The sequence below is a fragment of the Coloeus monedula genome, assembly GCF_965178545.1.
Source record: "Coloeus monedula genome assembly, chromosome: 21".
NCBI lineage: Eukaryota > Metazoa > Chordata > Aves > Passeriformes > Corvidae > Coloeus > Coloeus monedula.
Genome location: NC_138801.1, coordinates 987,509 through 1,004,991, shown reverse-complemented (window position 1 = coordinate 1,004,991; position 17,483 = coordinate 987,509). Strand labels below are relative to the sequence as shown.

The 17,483-nt window shown below is 55.8% G+C and overlaps 2 protein-coding genes across 2 annotated transcripts in view; one reads left to right on the top strand and one right to left on the bottom strand.

The window, feature by feature from the left end:
- NR6A1 (nuclear receptor subfamily 6 group A member 1) overlaps positions 1-8,406 on the bottom strand; it is a gene marked incomplete at both ends in the record, with an annotated part of 70,441 nt that extends 62,035 nt beyond the window's left edge. The window contains one exon of the mRNA XM_082295046.1: positions 8,340-8,406. Within this exon, the coding sequence (XP_082151172.1) occupies positions 8,340-8,406 (67 nt within the window). The remainder of the gene's footprint in view (positions 1-8,339) is intronic.
- A 734-nt stretch (positions 8,407-9,140) lies between these two features.
- On the top strand, positions 9,141-16,536 carry OLFML2A (olfactomedin like 2A). The gene is made up of 8 exons (XM_082295044.1): positions 9,141-9,255; positions 12,980-13,243; positions 13,352-13,459; positions 13,564-13,749; positions 13,955-14,216; positions 14,329-14,562; positions 14,718-14,903; positions 15,142-16,536. The coding sequence occupies exons 1-8, from the start codon at positions 9,190-9,192 to the stop codon at positions 15,741-15,743; spliced, it is 1,908 nt and encodes a 635-aa protein (XP_082151170.1). The 5' UTR covers positions 9,141-9,189; the 3' UTR covers positions 15,744-16,536.
- The last annotated feature ends 947 nt before the right edge of the window (positions 16,537-17,483 follow it).

Sequence of the window (17,483 nt, the reverse complement as noted above, 5' to 3'; positions counted from 1 at the left end):
GTTTACATTCCAGTAAAATTCTGTCAGCATGGTATCTGATTTATTGATGCTATCAAAAGTCACAAGATTCCTGACATGCCTCCTGAGGCACAAAAATCAAAGCAGAAGGGAGATGCATGTTGCTGCAGTATCAGCACTACCACATACCTTATGAGCTGGGTTTCCAGAAGCCCTCTGTGATTTCTGGGACAGAGCACAGTGCACTTCTGGAAAGCTGCTGCTTCCCTGAGAGGTTCAGCAGGCTCTGCTCCTGAAAAATGGGGTGGAAGTGCCCTCAGAGCCGGCTCGTGGTAACAGCAAGGCTCATCAAGGCAGCTCTCAGCCAGCTCATTCCTCTGTAGGGGACTCATACACATCTGGCATCTTATTTTAGACTTTTAGGCTACCAAATGGGAGAACACAGTCAAGCACCAAAGCTTTTTAGAAAAATGATGATGATGAAGTAAAAAACCTGTCCTAAAAGAAAGGCGATCATCTCTCTGTTTCACATCCAGTGCCTCTCAGCACGCAGCACCCCAGCCCACAGGCACACTGTCTTTGTCCTGGGGCATGAGATTTTGCATCTTCTCTACCTGGAGGACATTTTGGTTTATGAGGATATTGCCTACCAGGCAGCCCAGCCTACTCCAATATTGAAAGATCAATTGCATAATCAGTTTGTAAATCTGGGGAAATTCTTTATTGACTTTTTGATCACTGATAAAGTGTTGACCAACACAAGGCATACCACTATAGCAAAATCCATCTAGAGTCCACTAGAATTACCTACCAGAATTGACCAGAAAAAAACCAGAATTGACTGATATTATACAAGAGATGCTATTTTTTGAAGAGTTAACATCAAGACAGATTAATACCGATCTCCTGATAAATAATAGCATGTTATGATATACAGAATATGCCAGAAATCATGTTGCAAATTAGCCAGTGTTCCCAGAGGCAAGTTGTTCTAGACCCCAAGCAGTGCACCATGTTAGAAACGCCCCTGTAACTGGACCTCTTCACCAAGATGCAGGTAACCTGCCCATTTAATGCAGCAGATAGTGCAGCAATGGCACTGACACACCAGATCCTGCAGAAGCAGGACATGGGACCAATCTGAAAACAGCTTTTTTCCCTAATCTCAAGGTTAATTAATTTCACAATATTTATCTTCCAATTTTAATTAGAGGAGATAATATTACAGCTGCTAACTGCAATGGGCTTGAGCTGCTCACTGCCCATGCCTGCCAGGACCTGGCTGACCACACCAGCCCGGGATGAGGACATGGACTGTCCTCACTGGGGGGTGAATCTGAGGCAATATCGTGACAGAAGCCTTCAATGTGAAAAACAGGTGTAAGCACCACACACCAGAACAAGTTCCTCATGGTTACCACACGGACACAGAAACACTGAATCATCCAAATCAACCACTGAATGTATAATTAACATTCCAGCGGCATTAGAGGGAAGAAGCCTCCCAGCTGCCGGGGTGCCGTGCGCTCCTGCCACGCTCGGCTGTGGCACGAGCTGCGTGATGCCACTGTCACACCAGAGCTACTGCTGGTGGTCAGGATTCAAACCCACGGGTCTCAGCACACGGAGGACACGTGTTAGAACCTGATATTCTCTGTGCTGTGTGAATCAAACAGCAGAGCTGTGTCTCTCACCACCCGTCACACGAGGACAAATGAACGGCTGAACATTCCAAGTGTCAGCGTGGGAACAGTGCTGGGTGTGGCTCTCTCATTTTTGTGAGGTCTCCCCTTCCCACCTGGAAGTGGCTGTGGCTCGTGCTGATGGCTGCAATAACTGACCAGTCCTTGAGACTTCAGGTTTTCCTTCCATTATTGATTTGAGCATCTTGCTCATAAAATTCAGTGATCCAGACCCCACCGAGCACTTCCCTCTCACCCCACCAATGCCAGCATCCCGGGTTTTGTTGGAGTGAAAGGCTCACATTAAGCATTTGGCCTCCCAGGGATAGGGATTACAAACAGGCAGGAATCAAGGGAAATTTGATTCTTTCTCCCCACCTACCTCTCTGCCTACTGTCTTCCATGTTTGCAAACCGTATTAGCTCCTGCTGCTTGCAATTCCAGAAACACTTCCCTTTCTCTTTGGGGCTCATTCCAGCCACATCTGCCTATTGCTATAATCTCATTTTGCAGGATGCCACATCTCTTAGTAGCTTTCAATTGTGGTAACACATCTAAGCATCTTAAAAAGCACATCAGAAACTGACAGATAGAAAAATGCTCTTCAGAATAGAAACATCCCTCCTGATATTTGGATATTTGTGGATATTTGTCTCCACTTGTACTAGAAAATTACCTTAAATGGAGAAAAATATCTATATTTTTAAAGAGAAGGCTCCTAATCTTTTCAATGAGAAATTAATTCTGGATTGAATTTAGTATACACTGCTGCTCTGAAGAACAATCTGAATTTTAACTGACTTTTAATCTAACTTAAATAATACAGGAGTTCATGTTTTGTCCATTTCCAAGGAAAGACACTGCACAATTTTACCTTTTAAAAAAATCTCTGTTGGAAGACATATGATTACAAGTTTTACAATTTTAAAATAATTGTTACATACATTGCTAAGGGAAATCTATTTGTATTCTTTCTTTTGAAGCTGCTCAGCACTGGTGCTCCACAGATGGCCGTGTTCTGCTTGGGCAGTGGTGGGTAAGGCTGGTCCCCCTGCACCCCCACCCAGCCACGGACCACAGCCACGTCTGAAACATCTCACTCTCCTCAGGAAAAATCATCCCATCGTAATCTGCTGCCTGCTGGACTAAAGGAGATGAGAAAGGCTGCGGCACTGCTGTTTATTTTGCCATAGATATGGCATTTCTTATGTAGCAACTATTGCAGAGGTTTTCCTAGAAAAAAAAATTATAAACAAGTCTCTTGTTCCAACGTATAGCATCTTACTAGAACATTTTCTAGTATTTCTTATTTGAATTTCAAATTATTATTTGAACTCTTACTTGAATTCAAGTAATCCCTATCCTGCAATAAAATATCCTACAGATATTGACAACTACAGTTCACTTACTATTGGGCAATCTATATATACTTTTTTAGCATAACTCAAAGATAGAAAAAGAGGCCAAGCACCCAGAGGTGTATTTCTTCCCCAGTAAGTTTGAAACAGCTTCTATTGCTTCTTGCAATAGAAGCTGTTTCAAACTTACATTGTTTCATGAAAAAAGGGCAAAATTTAAAAATTCTGATCCTCTAGATAAAAACATGCTGCTGCTGGACCTGCCACTTCAGAACATGGAGGTTTGGGAACAGGAAACAAACCCTTCACCTACCAGCTATAGAAAAGGGGTAAATAAAAAAACCAAATCTAAGAACAAAACAACTCAGCATTACTGGAAACAAAACCTTGAGTGCAGGCTGAAGCTTGCCTCTTACAAAAGCCGAGTCCCTTGCACCGAGGGTGTAAGTTACCACTTGTGAGTAAGGACCAACACAACCCTTTCCTTCTGTCCACATGAAGGAACATTTCTGGCAGGGCTGGCGATCCCCGTTTCCCACATTGTGTGATTGATTACACTCTCTCCCTTAGAAGAGCTGATTGGTTTCCTGGTGCCAGGAAAATGATTGATGAATATTTCAGGCCATGGGCCTCTCTTCCTGCTGGGTGTCCTTTTCACATGTCTCCAATGGGCCTGGGGATTTTTTTTCAAGACTAGGAAGTGTCATTTTTATGGATATCATCCTGTGATAGGGACAGTTCACTGAGCAGAGGCCTTATGTAAATCCAAGTGAAATACTAAAGGTCAGCTCAAGTGTTAAGGTGATGGACCCAGCTGGCAGCACCAGGTAAGCAGCAAAACAGAACTGGGCAAAAAACAGCTTCACAAAGCAGCAGCAAAGCAGGAGGCACCGAGCAGCCACACCCTGAGCTTGGTACAGCAGCAAACTGGTACCCAACACTGGCATCTTTCCTCAGCTCCCTTCAATTTTGTACAACACCACGAGTAAGGTAAATTTGCAGGTAAGAACAACCCCTGCTTGTGACCCACAGAAAGGGCATTTCCTTAGCACTGCTGATAAAACAGGCAGAGGATGGAGAGTCTCCTGGCAAAAGCACTCACAAGACATCTGAAACAACATACTTAGGAATAATTCCTTGTAAGTATTGCCAAACAACATAAAGCTACAGCTGTGAGACTGAATGAAGAGATTTTTGGAGCTGGTGTTTGGCAGAACTTTCAGATACTCAAAGTTCTTTTACAAACTTTTACTACAACCACGACAGCCATCATTTAATCACTTGGCTTCAGGATCTGAGGGCTCCACAGCAATTCCCGCAGGTAAACTCTGGGCTTCTCAGCAGCAACTCAGCAGAATAAACCCTAACGCTGACAGGAGCCCCATGCACATTTACAGCTCAGGGGTACAGCATCAGCAGGTTTCTAAGCAGTGCAAGGAGCCCACCACCATGAACACCTTCAGACACTGTACCACCAATGCAACCCACATTTCCTGCAGGAAGAGCTGGGGAGGCTTTATCCAACAAGAGAATTTGGGGATTTAGTCTGAAGGACATCACAGTTCCAGATTATGTTCCCATAAAAACTACTGAAGGTTTCCCCTCAAGTTTCAGCTGGGAGGTATTTCCAGACAAGGACATCACAGCAGTTTGCAGTCAGCCTGGCATTAGAGCTGTGATAGATTTTTACTGGGGGTTTTTTTTCATGTGTTCACAAAGGAAAAAAAGGCTTTAAAAAAATTAATCTTTCACACTGACCAGGCATTTCTCTAAGTTTAAATTTCACCACATCTACAAGCCTACGGCTGGGACGATTAGGCAATGGAAGACATGTAACTTGTGCTCTCTGAAGGACGTGAGGTCCACCCTGGGTAAATGAAGCCTCTATCGAAGTGCTGGGGGAGAACTCAGATACTCCAGGCATATACTGCTTTCAAGATAAGTTATTGGCAATCATTTACCAATAAAGAACTTCACTGAAGCCAGCCTCTCCGTGGAGTATTTCCTCTTTCTAACAAAACCTGTACAGAACCATTTCTATCAACACATAAAATCTGGAAGTCTTCTAATTATGTAATTAGAAGTGTAATAATTAAGACCAAAGCTAAAGCTCGAAGGGTCCCCTTGTCCCCCAACTTCCCTTTCTCAATTAACTGTGCACAGTGATAACCACTTTGGCTTAAAGGCTAAAAAAAGGACAGGATCAAAAGGCTGGTTTAATACAGCTGGAGGGAAAGAATGCATTTCAGCTCCCCAGCAGCCATCTGATGAAACCCTGGGCCAATTCTCTATGTAAATGACTTAATTAGAATTAGCAGATTACACTGCTGAAGGCTTTATTTAAATAGGCAGTTTATCAACAGGATAAACCGTGCTCCCATTCTCACAGAATGCTGGTGTAAATGCATCTGTTCAAAGCTCTACCACGTAGGAGTTGAACAGTAATTCAATAAACCACTGGCATATTTTCCCCACCAGAAAAAGAAATACCACAAAGGACTTGCCAGAGGCAGGGCAGAAAGATAGCTATTGCCTCCCAACAATCAAGAATTAGTCTCCCAGATGGGAAAGTTCCCTCATTTTCTATAATACAGTCTCTTTATACTGGTTTTTAGCAAAGCGGGGAAAAAATCCTGTTGTTGCAGTGTCACATCACACACTGCATCCGCTCAACATACAGCACTAGTCCTGGGCTCAGCACAAAAAGGCATGCATAAACCCATTTTCCTGATTAATGATCTACAGAAGCCATCAATACCAAATTCCAACTTTATACCAAGAGGTATTTTTCCATCTTTACCATCAAATCAAACAAAGGAGTTAAGTTGTTCCTAAATCACAAGGCTTTCATTTCCCATCACAGAACGGAGTTCAGAATTCTATGTATTATTTTCTACTATTATTTACAAAACCAAGAGACATCCACATTCAGCAAGCCAACACTGAGCTGAAATAACACTGTAGGCTTCTTGTTTGTTCAGAGACATTTGACTTCAGCAGCGTTGCCATTCGACAACTCCATTTGTTTTTCTTCCTAAATCTTCAAAGAAATGTGTTTATAGCAAGTAAACTAAGACCCAACTATATCAATGAAATAGTCTTTGTTAAGCAAAGGCTTATCTCATCAGATGCAAAGCAACCAAGCATAAAGAACCACTAAAAATGTCAGTGTGCGCCAGTAAAGTTTGGGAATGCTGTGGAAAAGGGAAGGGATGCAGGCAAAGGGATTTTTCTTTGAAAACCTTACATTCTTTGTGCTCTGACAACTTTCCTCTTTTCTCTGGTATGAAGTTTATCCAGATCAGTAATCTGCCCATCTGAAACTCTGACAGTTTTACGGGAACACAAAATTCAAGTAGTTTCCTGATAAATCTGTCTTCCAAGACAACACTACACAACAAAGTGTCCAAAGTTACCTTAAATTCTAGATAATCTGCTGTGTCCCTATTTTAGCTAAAACATAAAATAATTAAAACTATGTAAAAGCCATCATGTCTCACTCACAGAGGAAAATGATGCCAACTGAAGCTGTATCAAAACTGATCTTAAATGGGACTCTGTTGAGAAGTAATTGCTACTAGTGCAGGAAAAATGAATGCCTTAATGAAATTGCTTTGAAAAAAACCCCTGGTTTTACTCGTTGCCATTGATTTGCTCAATGATAAAATATGTTTCTTACATGGAAGAGGAAGTACTCAAATTGGCAAGGGAAAACCATCATCTTATATTCCAAGAACGTCAAGTGCCCCCTCAAATAATGAGGCTGCAATTGCCCGTAACTGCAGAAATAAAACCACGTCGCTGCATTTCAAAGTTATCCTGAAGCTTCTCTCACTGAAGACGCCAATAAACTTGCAGCACTTTACTCTGGGTTAACACAGAAGCCACGTGCAGAGCTTAAGTTCATTAATGATTTTAACATTAACATTTTAACACCAAGAATACAATGTGACTTTTATACCTCTGTACTCGTACAATTTTCACTGTTTTTACTAAGAGTGAAGATGCTGTTCCTCAAGGTATCAAAAGTACTATGAATCTTGCTTAAGAAAAGGAACCATTAAGAGCCTTCATTTCCCATTATCATTTGCAGGTATTTTATAAAACCATGAATTAACAACCCAATCGTTCGTGCTCCTCCCCCAGAGGCTTTAAAAAGACCGAAGGTCAAGCAATGTCTCAATACCGCACCAGTATTTCACATTTTTGAAGGCAAAGTAGTAAAAGGTTGTTACATCACCCATTCAAAAGACTAACCACAGCCACAGGTACGTCTGTCACAAGATACGCAAGAAACTCTTTAAGCTAATCTGATTAATCAAAAGAGATTTCCCCCAAAATCCCACATCTGTGGGAAAAATAGCAAAAGCAGACAAAGCATTAATATTGTTGTACTCTTAGGGACACTAAAGCAACAGACACTTCACAAATTAAATCAGAAAGTTCAGAAAGCATTAAGGATATATTAAAGTATTAAGAGTGTTATTAAAGTATCTAAGAGTATTAAGTGTCTTCATCCAATTGGACATCTAATTAAGTGAGAAGGAATAAAGTGCTTCCAGGGACAACTCAACATTACACATCAGGGCGGTTACAGAAATGCCCATTTCTGCAGTTCCCACACTGCCTATCTTTTGGTACCGCCTGTATCTCGAAAACCGAGGACGCTGCCTGATAAAAAGCCTCTTTTGTCTGAGCAAACCCTTTGTAGAGAACCCGAGTACCTTAAGATGGTAAAATGCAATTGTAAACCATAAAAATTGGCAGGGACATTCAAGTGCAGATGCGGCATCTGCATACGGGAAGTGTAAAAGAGTCCCAAATGGTGCCCATAAACCCCGGGCAGGGACCGGCTCACAGGGGCTGAGCCAAGACACCCGCGGGGCACCGGCAGCAGCCGCGGGGCACGGCCGGGACACGGCGGGCGGTACCGGGACCCCGCGGGGCTGCCCCGGGACACTCGCCCGGAGCGCTCGGACGGACGCGGCAGCGGCCCCGCGGCGCCCCACACACCCCGCGGGGCCTCGGCACAGCGCGCTTGGATGCGGAAAACGTGATTTTTGTGGAACAAGTTAAACTCGCAGGAAACGCCGCGCTGTCCGAGGGGACGCGCTGCGGGCGGCGACCCCCGCGTGCCCCGCCGAGCCCCGAGCGGGACCCGGCGCCACGGCCCGGGGGGCAGCGGGGCAGGGCGGGCAGCGGCCCTTTGTTGTGCCCCGCGGCCGCGGAAAGTTGCGGGGCCGCATCGGGCAGGCGGAGCCCCCGGTACCGCCGGCCCCGCGCCCCGGCGCGTCCCCGGCCCGCGCCCCCGGCCCGCCCGGACCCCTCGCGTTCCACTCACCGCTGCGGGGCGGCCCCTTGCTGGCGGCGCGGGGCTCCGGGAGCTCCGCGGGCGGCTCCAGCTCCATGGCGGCGCCGGGGCCGCGCCGGGCCGGGCCGGGGCTCGGCGGTCTCAGCGGCCCCGGCGGCCGCGCTGCCCCATGGCCGCTCGGGCGCTGCTGACAGCCAGGGCCGCGCCGCGCTCGGCCGGGCCGGCCGCGCCCCGCCCCCCCGGGGCACCACGGGAGCCGTAGTCCGAGCGCCGCCCGCGGGGAGCCGCGGCCCGGCCCCGACGGCCGCGCCCCCGGCCCGCCCCGAGCCCCCCGCCCCGCCCCGCCCCGCGGGCTCCGCGCCCCGACCCCCCCCGGCTCCCCCGGGCCGGTGCACCGGGAGCGGCGGAGCGCCAGGGGGCACCCGCCGGCCGAGCCCCGAGCGCTGCCGCGGCACCGCGCACGGGGAGAGGGGAACCGGGCACAGGGAGAGGGGGGAAACCGGGCACAGGGCACGGGGCACCGCGAGAGGGGGGAAACCGCACAGCCACGGCGAGGGTCCGGCCGGGCTCGCCCGGGGACACCCGCCTCCTCGGGGGAGGGGATCGGCCAGCCCGGGGCGGGACGAGCAGCCCCGGCACGGGGCACCGGGCAGCCCCGGTACAGCGGGAGCTCCGAGGCGGGCACGGCCAGCTCCACCCGGGGGGAAACGCGCCGCCCCCGCGCCGCGGCGCCGCTGCTGGGGCCGGTGCCGCCGCCGGGACGGGGCGGGGCGGGACGGGACGGACGGGCGGACGGGACGGGCGGCTCCTCCCCGCCGCCGGGACGGGACGGGCCGGGCGGAGCGGGCGCTCGGTGCGGGCGGTCACCGCCGCTCTCGCCATGCGGACGCTGCTGCTCCCCGCGCTCCTGCTCCCGGCGCTGGCCGCGGTGCGCGGCACCGCCACGGTAAGGACGGGTCGGACCGGCACCGGCACCTACCGGGGTCGGGACTGGGATCTCGATCGCGGCCGGGAGCGATCACGGCGGTGCTCGGGAGCGGGTGGGGGGTAGCCCCGTCCCTGCGAGACCGGCCCGGTGTCCCCGGCGGTCGCTGCTCTCTGTGCCCGGGCGGAGCGGCGGAGCCGCGGCCCGACACGGGCAGCGGGCGGGGGTCCCGGGAAGGGCGGGGGTTCGGGTGCCGGTGCTCCCATCGCGGCGGGGGCTCGGCGCAGGGAATGACCCGGGCGGTGGGCGCGTTCGAGCGGTTGGTTGGAAGGTGCCCAAGCCCCGGCGCTGCGGTGATGGGCGCTGCAATGAGCGACTCCGTGCCAGAGAGAACAGCCCAGACAAGCCTTCCCCCGAGGGGATGAGGAGCAGGAGCGGGACCGGGAGCGGGAGCGGGAGCGGGAGGAGCCAGCCTCCCCCGTGGATCCAGGAGCCCTCGGTTCCAGCTGGAAGACGTCTCCCACGGGGTCAGTGGCCGTAGCGAGGCCGGAGCAGGGACACCGGGACCCAGCCCAGAGGAATGGTAGTGGGAGCAGCTACTGCAGGATCACCAAATGTTATAAAGAAAGGATTTCCCAAGACATTTGGTGGAAAACGACGCTAACACAGCTGTTGTCGGCAGCACTTAGCTTGGAACAGATATCCAAAGCCTGGAATGCCCTGTTGCTGGGGTTCCCGGCGGGGTGCCAGGGGTGATGCTGGCAGGACTCAGAGATCCACGCGGTGCCGTCGCCTCCTCCATCCCTCCCTCCCCACAGGTGCTGCCTGCTGTGCTCAGAGGTGTTTTCTCCGTTCTTGCCGTTGGATGAGATCCCATCGGTGGGCATGTGTGTGCCACACAAGCGCTTGGCATGGCTGTGTCCCCGTGACCAACACGGGATACCCAAGCAGCGCCAGCGCCTGGGGCCTGGACGCCGTCAGCCACGGCCCAGCCCTGCCAGCACCATTCTGCCTCAGCTGCAGGACGTGTTTGACACCTTGTGCCAAGCCTGGGAGGAGGAGGAAGAGGAGGGTGACATGGTTTCCCTCCCGTGACGGGGACATGCCTTCCAGCAGCTGTGCCAGAGGAGTGCATTGCAGCAGCTTATCAACACAGTGTGTTTTCCTCCGAGACGAGTCCTCTGGCAGCAGCCACAGGACAGCTTAAAAGCTGGCCAGGGGTCATTGTCAAAGGTCCTGCTTTCTCCAAATAATGTCACAAACTCTGTGCTCACATGGATGCTCTTGCAAGAGGTTCCGGAAGCCAGGAAAATTACCCAGCTCATAAAACTTCGAGTGAGGAAAGCCTCAGCAAAGTGCAGGGACACTCTCCCACACCAGCCATGGGTGTGCAGCTCCTGTGGAGCTGGGACCCACTCAGGGGGAGAGGCAGCAGCCACTTGCTAGCACCCTGGGCTGGGGTCTGCAGTGAGAGGGGGGGATCCAGGGAAAGAACCACCAGAGCTCCTGCAGGGCTGCATCAGCCCCTCACGCAGGTTTTTTGGGGTGCTCATGGATTCCCACCTGGAGAAGGCAGAGCAGCATGAGCTGCCTCCTGCACCCATGTCCCAATCCACCTGTGCGCTGTTAGGGAGAGGGTCTGTGCATGCCCTGGTGTGGGCTGTCCCCTGGAGTCGGGCACAGGCTGGCAGAGGGCACCCAGCCGATGTACCACGGTGGGTGACCCTCACAGAGTCTCCCCACGTGGGAGCCTGTTTTTTAATACTTCCTTGCTTATGGGCTTTTCTGTGTAAAAAGAACATGCAGCTCCTGTTTAAGCAAGCTGGCAAACAGCAGAGCGAGGTTTAGTGTTACGGCCCCACTGACGGTGGGCGGCTGCCCCAGCCAGGATGCAGAGAGACACAGCCCCACGCGGGATGGAGGGAGATGGAGCCGGGCAGGTCTCCGGGAAGGGGCTGGCCCTCCATGCCGTGGGAGAGGCTCTGTGTGCAGTGTCACAGCTGCTGCGGCTGCTCCGGTGAGTTGGCGGCTCTGGACACCTGCCTGCTCACCACAGCGTGCCAGGGCCGAGGGAGGGGATGCACAGCCCAGGGTCACCTGCTCCCTCAGGAACGAGCTTCCAGCACAGGCAGCTGCAGCCCTGCCCTGCAGAAGGTGCCGGGAGCAGGTGGGGTCACAGCATGTGCCGGGCTGTGCTGCAGCAGTGGCACCTTCACCGGTCCTGGTGCTCTGGGTGCTGGCAGGAACGGGGGACCCCAGCTTGGAACTTAAGTGGGACTCCAGTGGGGCACACCAGGATCTCACATGGGATTCCCACAGGGATGTGTGAGTGCACCAGGAGCTCAGGCAGCGCCTGGACACGGATGGACATTGTTCGTGGCCAGGACAGCCCATTCCGGGCCCGGGAGCTGCTGGGTGTGCGCAGAGGGGCCGGCAGCTCGCGGCCGGGCTGTGAATTGTCCTGTCTGTTTGCACAAGTGCCGGCGTGGCCGTGGGGGAGGTCAGGGGGCCCGGGGACGTTCGAGCCTGGCGAGGTGGTGTTTGGGGAGGACGTCCTTGCCCCACTCCCTGCTGAGAGCTTGATTAGATTCTGCTCAATTTACAGCCCTTTGGCTTCCTGGTGTTTTCCTTCAGCCAGCAGGACCTGGTTTCCCTTTGAACGAAAGAGGGTTTTTTGAAACCCAAAACGTGTGAAGTTTTGCAGCCCTTCAGAAAGGGGAGGAACCCCTGGCCCGTGTGGGCTGTGGGGAGCTGGGGGTCCGTGCCCGGCTCAGGGAGAGCCACTACCCCGGTGCCACCAGCGCAGGGAGGAGGGTCCCTGTGTGGCCATGGGCGCTGCCTGCAGGCAGGACACGGACCCCACGGGCCTCTGCCCTTTCCCACGCCGCACTGTGCTCCACTGTGGTCCGGGGAGGACCGGGAGCCAGAGCTCAACTTGTTTCCCAGCTCTGCCACCGTTCTGTTTCCCAGGATGAGTCAGAGTCCCTGTGGGCAGAGCCCTCTCCCTCCGGGGTCACTGCACTGCCTCTCCCTGTTCTCCCACCCTCCCGGGTTCTCGGAGCAGGCGCATCCCCGCACGTGGGACGGCCAGAGCAGCCTGGCCGTGCTCCTGCCAGCCCAGGCGGCCCCCGCGGGTGCACAGCCGGTGGCAGGGGGTGAGAGGGACTCGCTTCCCCTGTTCCTGAGCACAATGGGCGAACTGGGCTAAACCAGCCGAAAAGCACCCTGGGCTCTGTAGCGTGAGTCAGGGCCATGTGTGGAAACAAGGGAGTCCTTGAACGTGTGCCTCGGGCCATCGCGGCAGACTGAGGGGCCGAGCTCACCCCGAGGTGGCTGCATGTCACCACAAACAACGAACCCTGTGTGGGCTTGGAGCCGTGGTGTGGGGGCACAGAGGCGCTGCTGGGTGTTCTTGCCACCATCCCTGCTCACTGAGGTCTTGCTGGAGGCTGAGAAACAGCCGCAGAAATGAGACTGAATTACCTGGGCCACAAAACACTGGTGGCTGCAGGGATGAGCAGCTGCCTGGGCTTCGTCGCTGTCAGCCTGGGTGCAGAGTGGTGGGACAGGGTGCTCTGGACTAGGCAATGCCTCACGCTCTTTGGGGCACAACCATGAGCCCCAGGGGCAGTGGGAGATCTCTGGGCAAGCACCAGTGAGGGAGTTGGCTGTGATGGTCTGCTGGGGCTGGCGAGGCCCTGTGTGACACCCGGCTGGGACACCAGGCTCATCACGTGTCCTGCAGGCTCTGGGTGATGTGGACCAGGTCCGGATGACCTCAGAGGGCTCCGACTGCCGCTGCAAGTGCATCCTGCGGCCGCTCAGCAAAGACGCCTGCAGCCGCGTCAGGAACGGCAGCGCGCGCGTGGAGGATTTCTACACCGTGGAGACGGTGAGCTCGGGGACTGACTGCAAGTGCTCCTGCACCGCACCCCCCTCCTCACTCAACCCCTGTGAGAATGAGTGGAAGATGGAGAAGCTGAAGAAGCAGGCCCCTGAGCTCTTCAAGGTATCTGTGGTGTGGTGGGACTGGGGGCCAGACCCTCTCCCTGCGCTGCGCAGCCGCGCCCATGCCCCAGCCCTTACCCCAGGCCCTGTCCCTGTGCCCCCTCTGCAGCTGCAGTCCATGGTGGATCTGCTCGAGGGAACGCTGTACAGCATGGACCTGATGAAGGTGCACTCCTACATCAGCAAGGTGGTGGCCCAGATGAACACACTGGAGGAGGTGAGCGAGCTCCAGCAGCACCATCCCCACAGTGCTCCCCACTGGGTGGCTCAGGGCCGTCTGTGAGCTCCCTGAATGGGGCTGCAGCCTCTCCTCTCCTGCAGACCATCAAGACCAACCTGAGCAGGGAGAATGACTTCATGAAGGAGAGCGTCCAGCACCTCACCGACCAGATGAAACGCTACGAGAACTACTCTGACATCATGATCAGCATCAAGAAGGAGATCTCCAACCTGGGCTACCAGCTGCTGCAGAAGGATGCGGCTGCCGTCCCGGAGAGCAAAGCACAGGTACCCCAAGGCACAGGTACCCCCGGGGCCCAGCCCCGTGCAGGCACAGTGGGTGCTGCCAGGCAGGGCCAAGCTCCCCCAGGCTTGTGGCAGGTGCATCAGGGTAACCCCTGGGCTGGTGCCTGTGCCCTCTGCCTGGCACAGTGACAGCAGGGAAGAGGAGGGCATGGGAGGGAAGGGGGTCTGACCAGGCTGTGCCCCCCAGGACACAACAGGTGGCCGAGAGAAGGAGGCAGGACGGTACCCCAGCACCCGCAAGGCACTGGGGGACAGGGCAGGCCCCCGACTGCCCAAGGAGAAGCCGCTGAAGCCCGAGAAGCCCAAAAAAGAGAACACCAAGGCCAGAGCGGGGTCACAGCCCACGGCCAAGCCCAAGCCCCTGGCGCACCAGCAGACTGTGGTCCGAGGCATCACGTACTACAAGGTTGGGCAGGCAGGAGCGGCCGAGGGTCCGGCCGGCAGCCGCGGTGAGTCTGGAGACGGGGCAGGGCTGGGGGGCTGGGAGGGCACCTCTCCCCGAGGCAGAGGGCCAGGGCCTTCCCCTGCCAGCACACTAACCCCCAGCTTGTGCCCCCACAGAGGGCCCTGTGAGAGGGGCAGTTTTGACAGAGCAGCAGGAGGAGAAGGGCCCCCTGTCCCCCTCAGCTGAGGGCACCCCAGCCCAAGCTGTTGCACAGACGGAGACCACCGTGCCCAGCACCACGGCTGCGCCCAGCACCACCCCGGCCCCCCGCAGCACGGCCCGCAGCCCCCCCGGCCCTGGCCTCAGGCAGGGGGCCGACAGCACCAGGGGCCCTGAAACACCAAACAGAGGTGGGTGAGCGGGGGCGGCTGGGACAGGGCACCCGGACCTGTGGTCCCAGTGCCCGTGGCCAAGCTAAGCCAGCAACAGTCTGCCATGGGAAGGAGGAGCAGTCAGCTGCCTGGGGCAGGGATAAGCCGTCCTCTTCCTCCCCCTCGGTTCCCAGTAAAGGAGGTGGAGTGCGAAGGCACCATCGAGTCAGTGGAGGCCCCCATGGAGCACCACAGCTACGGGCGCAATGAGGGGGCCTGGATGAAGGACCCAGCAGCCAAGGATGATCGTATCTACGTCACCAACTACTACTATGGGAACAGCCTGGTGGAGTTCAGGAGCCTCGACAACTTCAAGCAGGGTGAGGGTCAGCGGCCGAGTGGGTGAATGGGTCCTGGCTCCTCCTGGGTGGGTGTCCAGGGCTGTGTGACACCAGCTGTGCTGGGCCCTGGGGTGGTGGGCAGCTGAGGGGAGCTGGGGAGCATCCACAGGGCAGCAAGGGGGACACAAGTCCCCTACTGCTGCCAGCTTGCTCTGGCCATCGTGCATGGGACCCCAATGCTGCAGAGGGTCCCAATGCCTCTCCCACCCACTCACAGGCCGCTGGAGCAACCTCTACAAGCTGCCCTACAACTGGATTGGCACTGGGCACGTGGTGTACAGAGGGGCCTTCTACTACAACCGTGCCTTCACCAAGAACATCATCAAGTACGACCTGAAGGAGCGGTACGTGGCGGGCTGGGCACAGCTCCATGATGTGGTGTACGAGGACACAACGCCCTGGAAGTGGAGGGGCCACTCGGACATTGACTTTGCCGTGGATGAGAGCGGGCTTTGGGTCATCTACCCCTCCGTGGACTATGACTACTCACAGCAAGAGGTGATCGTCCTGAGCCGACTTGACCCTGCGGACCTCTCGGTGCGCAAGGAGACCACCTGGAAGACGGGGCTGAAGCGCAACACGTACGGGAACTGCTTCATCATCTGTGGCATCCTCTATGCTGTGGACACCTACAGCCAAAAGGAAGGGCAGATCTCCTATGCCTTCGACACGCACACAGACACGGAGGCAGAGCTCCGACTGCCCTTCCTCAACCACTACTCCTTCACCACGCAGGTCGACTACAACCCCAAGGAGAAGGTGCTCTATGCTTGGGACAACGGCCATCAGATGACGTACGGGCTCCACTTTGTGGTCTGAGTGCCCGGGCGGGTCCCACTGCACTCCTGCACCCACCCTGTGCCATGCCTGGCTGGGGCACCCTGACGCAGCCTGGCCCTGGCACCCCAACTCCAGCCAGGGCTTTGGCAAGAGCCCGGCTTTCAGCCCAAAACCTTCCCCATCTGCTATGCCCATAACCTGCACCATGCCCACTGCACTGCAGGGCAGGGAGAGCACGCAAGAGCAGCCCCCAGCAGACACCCCCATGACAACGTGGCCCCTGGGGCTGTGGCAGCTCGGCCAGCATCGCCTTCCCAGGGACGCAGAGAGGAGCCCAGCCCCGCATCCCTCTGCCACTGCTGGCACCGCCCGCCCTGCACCAGCGCACTGAGCTCCTCCTGCACTGCCCCCAGCCCAGCCACACTCCCTGCACACCCACCGGGACCGCGCGTGCCATCGCTGCCAGCTGCCACAGTGCCAGCGCCGGGATAGCCCCGCGCCCTGGCCTGCGCCAAGCCCTGTGGGCGGGCAGGGCCCCTCACTGCCAAGCACCAGGAACAGGTGCCAGTCGCTATTTTAGGAAATGTGGCTAAGATGCCTTTGCTTTTGCTGATCATGAGCTTGTTATTTAAATGCGTTCACTGGAGCTGTGCAAGTCCCATTTGGCAGCAGGCGTGGAGGAGCCTGCCCAGGGTGTCGTGCCCGCACACCCACCTGCACACCTGCCCTCACACCTGCCCACACCCAGCACTGGACAGGGCAGCCCTCGGGCCTCTCATTCTCCATGTGAGGCAGAGCGAGGGGCTGCAAGCGCTTGGCTTGGTTTTGGTCATTTTAGACATGAACAGTATTAAAACATAACAGATGTGAGAGTGGGCTGTGTGTGTTGTCATTTGTCCTGAAGCTGAGCAGGGAGGAGTGGGCAGGGTGGGTGCTTGCTGTCTGTCCCCATCCCTCACTGCCCCTGTCCCTCGCCATCCTTGTCCACTAACCCGACTTGCATGGCCAGGAGTGCCCAGAGGTTGCTGTCCCATGTGGCTGCTCTTGACCGCACACCTGACAGGCACATCTGCCCGCACCCAGCCCAGGGCGGGCACCCCACGTTCCCCCAGCAGCACCAGCACGGTGCCACGGCAGTGCAGAGGCAGGAGGATCCCGGCGCAGACCCGGGACAGCAGCCCCTGCCGGGTCCTGGGGAAAAGGAGCTTTGGCACTGTCCAGTGTGCGCCGCAGCCCGAGAGCCGCTGGGAGCCGAGGCGGTGCCGGGGCGCGGAGCAGCCGAGCGTGGGCACGGCCGAGCAGCTGCCCCGGCGCTGCTGCAGAGCTTGGCAAGCGCGGAGCTGCCGGGGGCCCCCGGTGAGGGCAGCCCCCGCGCCCAGCGCCCTCCCGTTCCTGTCCGTGTGCGAGGGCAGCGGCCCTCGGCCCCGGCTGGTGGCCACGGGCGCCTCGCGATGCGGAGCTGGCACCGACCGTGCCCCTGGATGCGGAAAGGTTTCCTACTGCGAAGACCTGAAGCCGGTGCCAGGCGCGGGGTAGCCTGGCACCCCCTCTCCCGGCCCCACGCTGCTCCCAGCTCTGGCTCACGGCAGCACCGGCCGCCCCTGCCCCGACCCCCGCGCTGGCCGTGCACTGCACCCCTCGCTTGGCCGCGGGTTCTCGCCACCAGAAAGGAGCCCGCCGACTTTTCCCCCCGACTGGGTCCCTGCCAGGCTTTTATCTAGCGATCCCCAGCAAATCCCTGTACAAACAATACGGATTTCTGACATTTTTTTGTGGTAA

Coding starts and splice junctions, on each gene's coding strand:
- OLFML2A (XM_082295044.1), top strand. CDS start 9,190: ATGCGGACGCTGCTGCTCCCCGCGCTCCTGCTCCCGGCGCTGGCCGCG. Junction 14,563..14,717: donor CCCTGAAACACCAAACAGAG/GTGGGTGAGCGG, acceptor CTCGGTTCCCAG/TAAAGGAGGTGGAGTGCGAA. Junction 14,904..15,141: donor CCTCGACAACTTCAAGCAGG/GTGAGGGTCAGC, acceptor ACCCACTCACAG/GCCGCTGGAGCAACCTCTAC.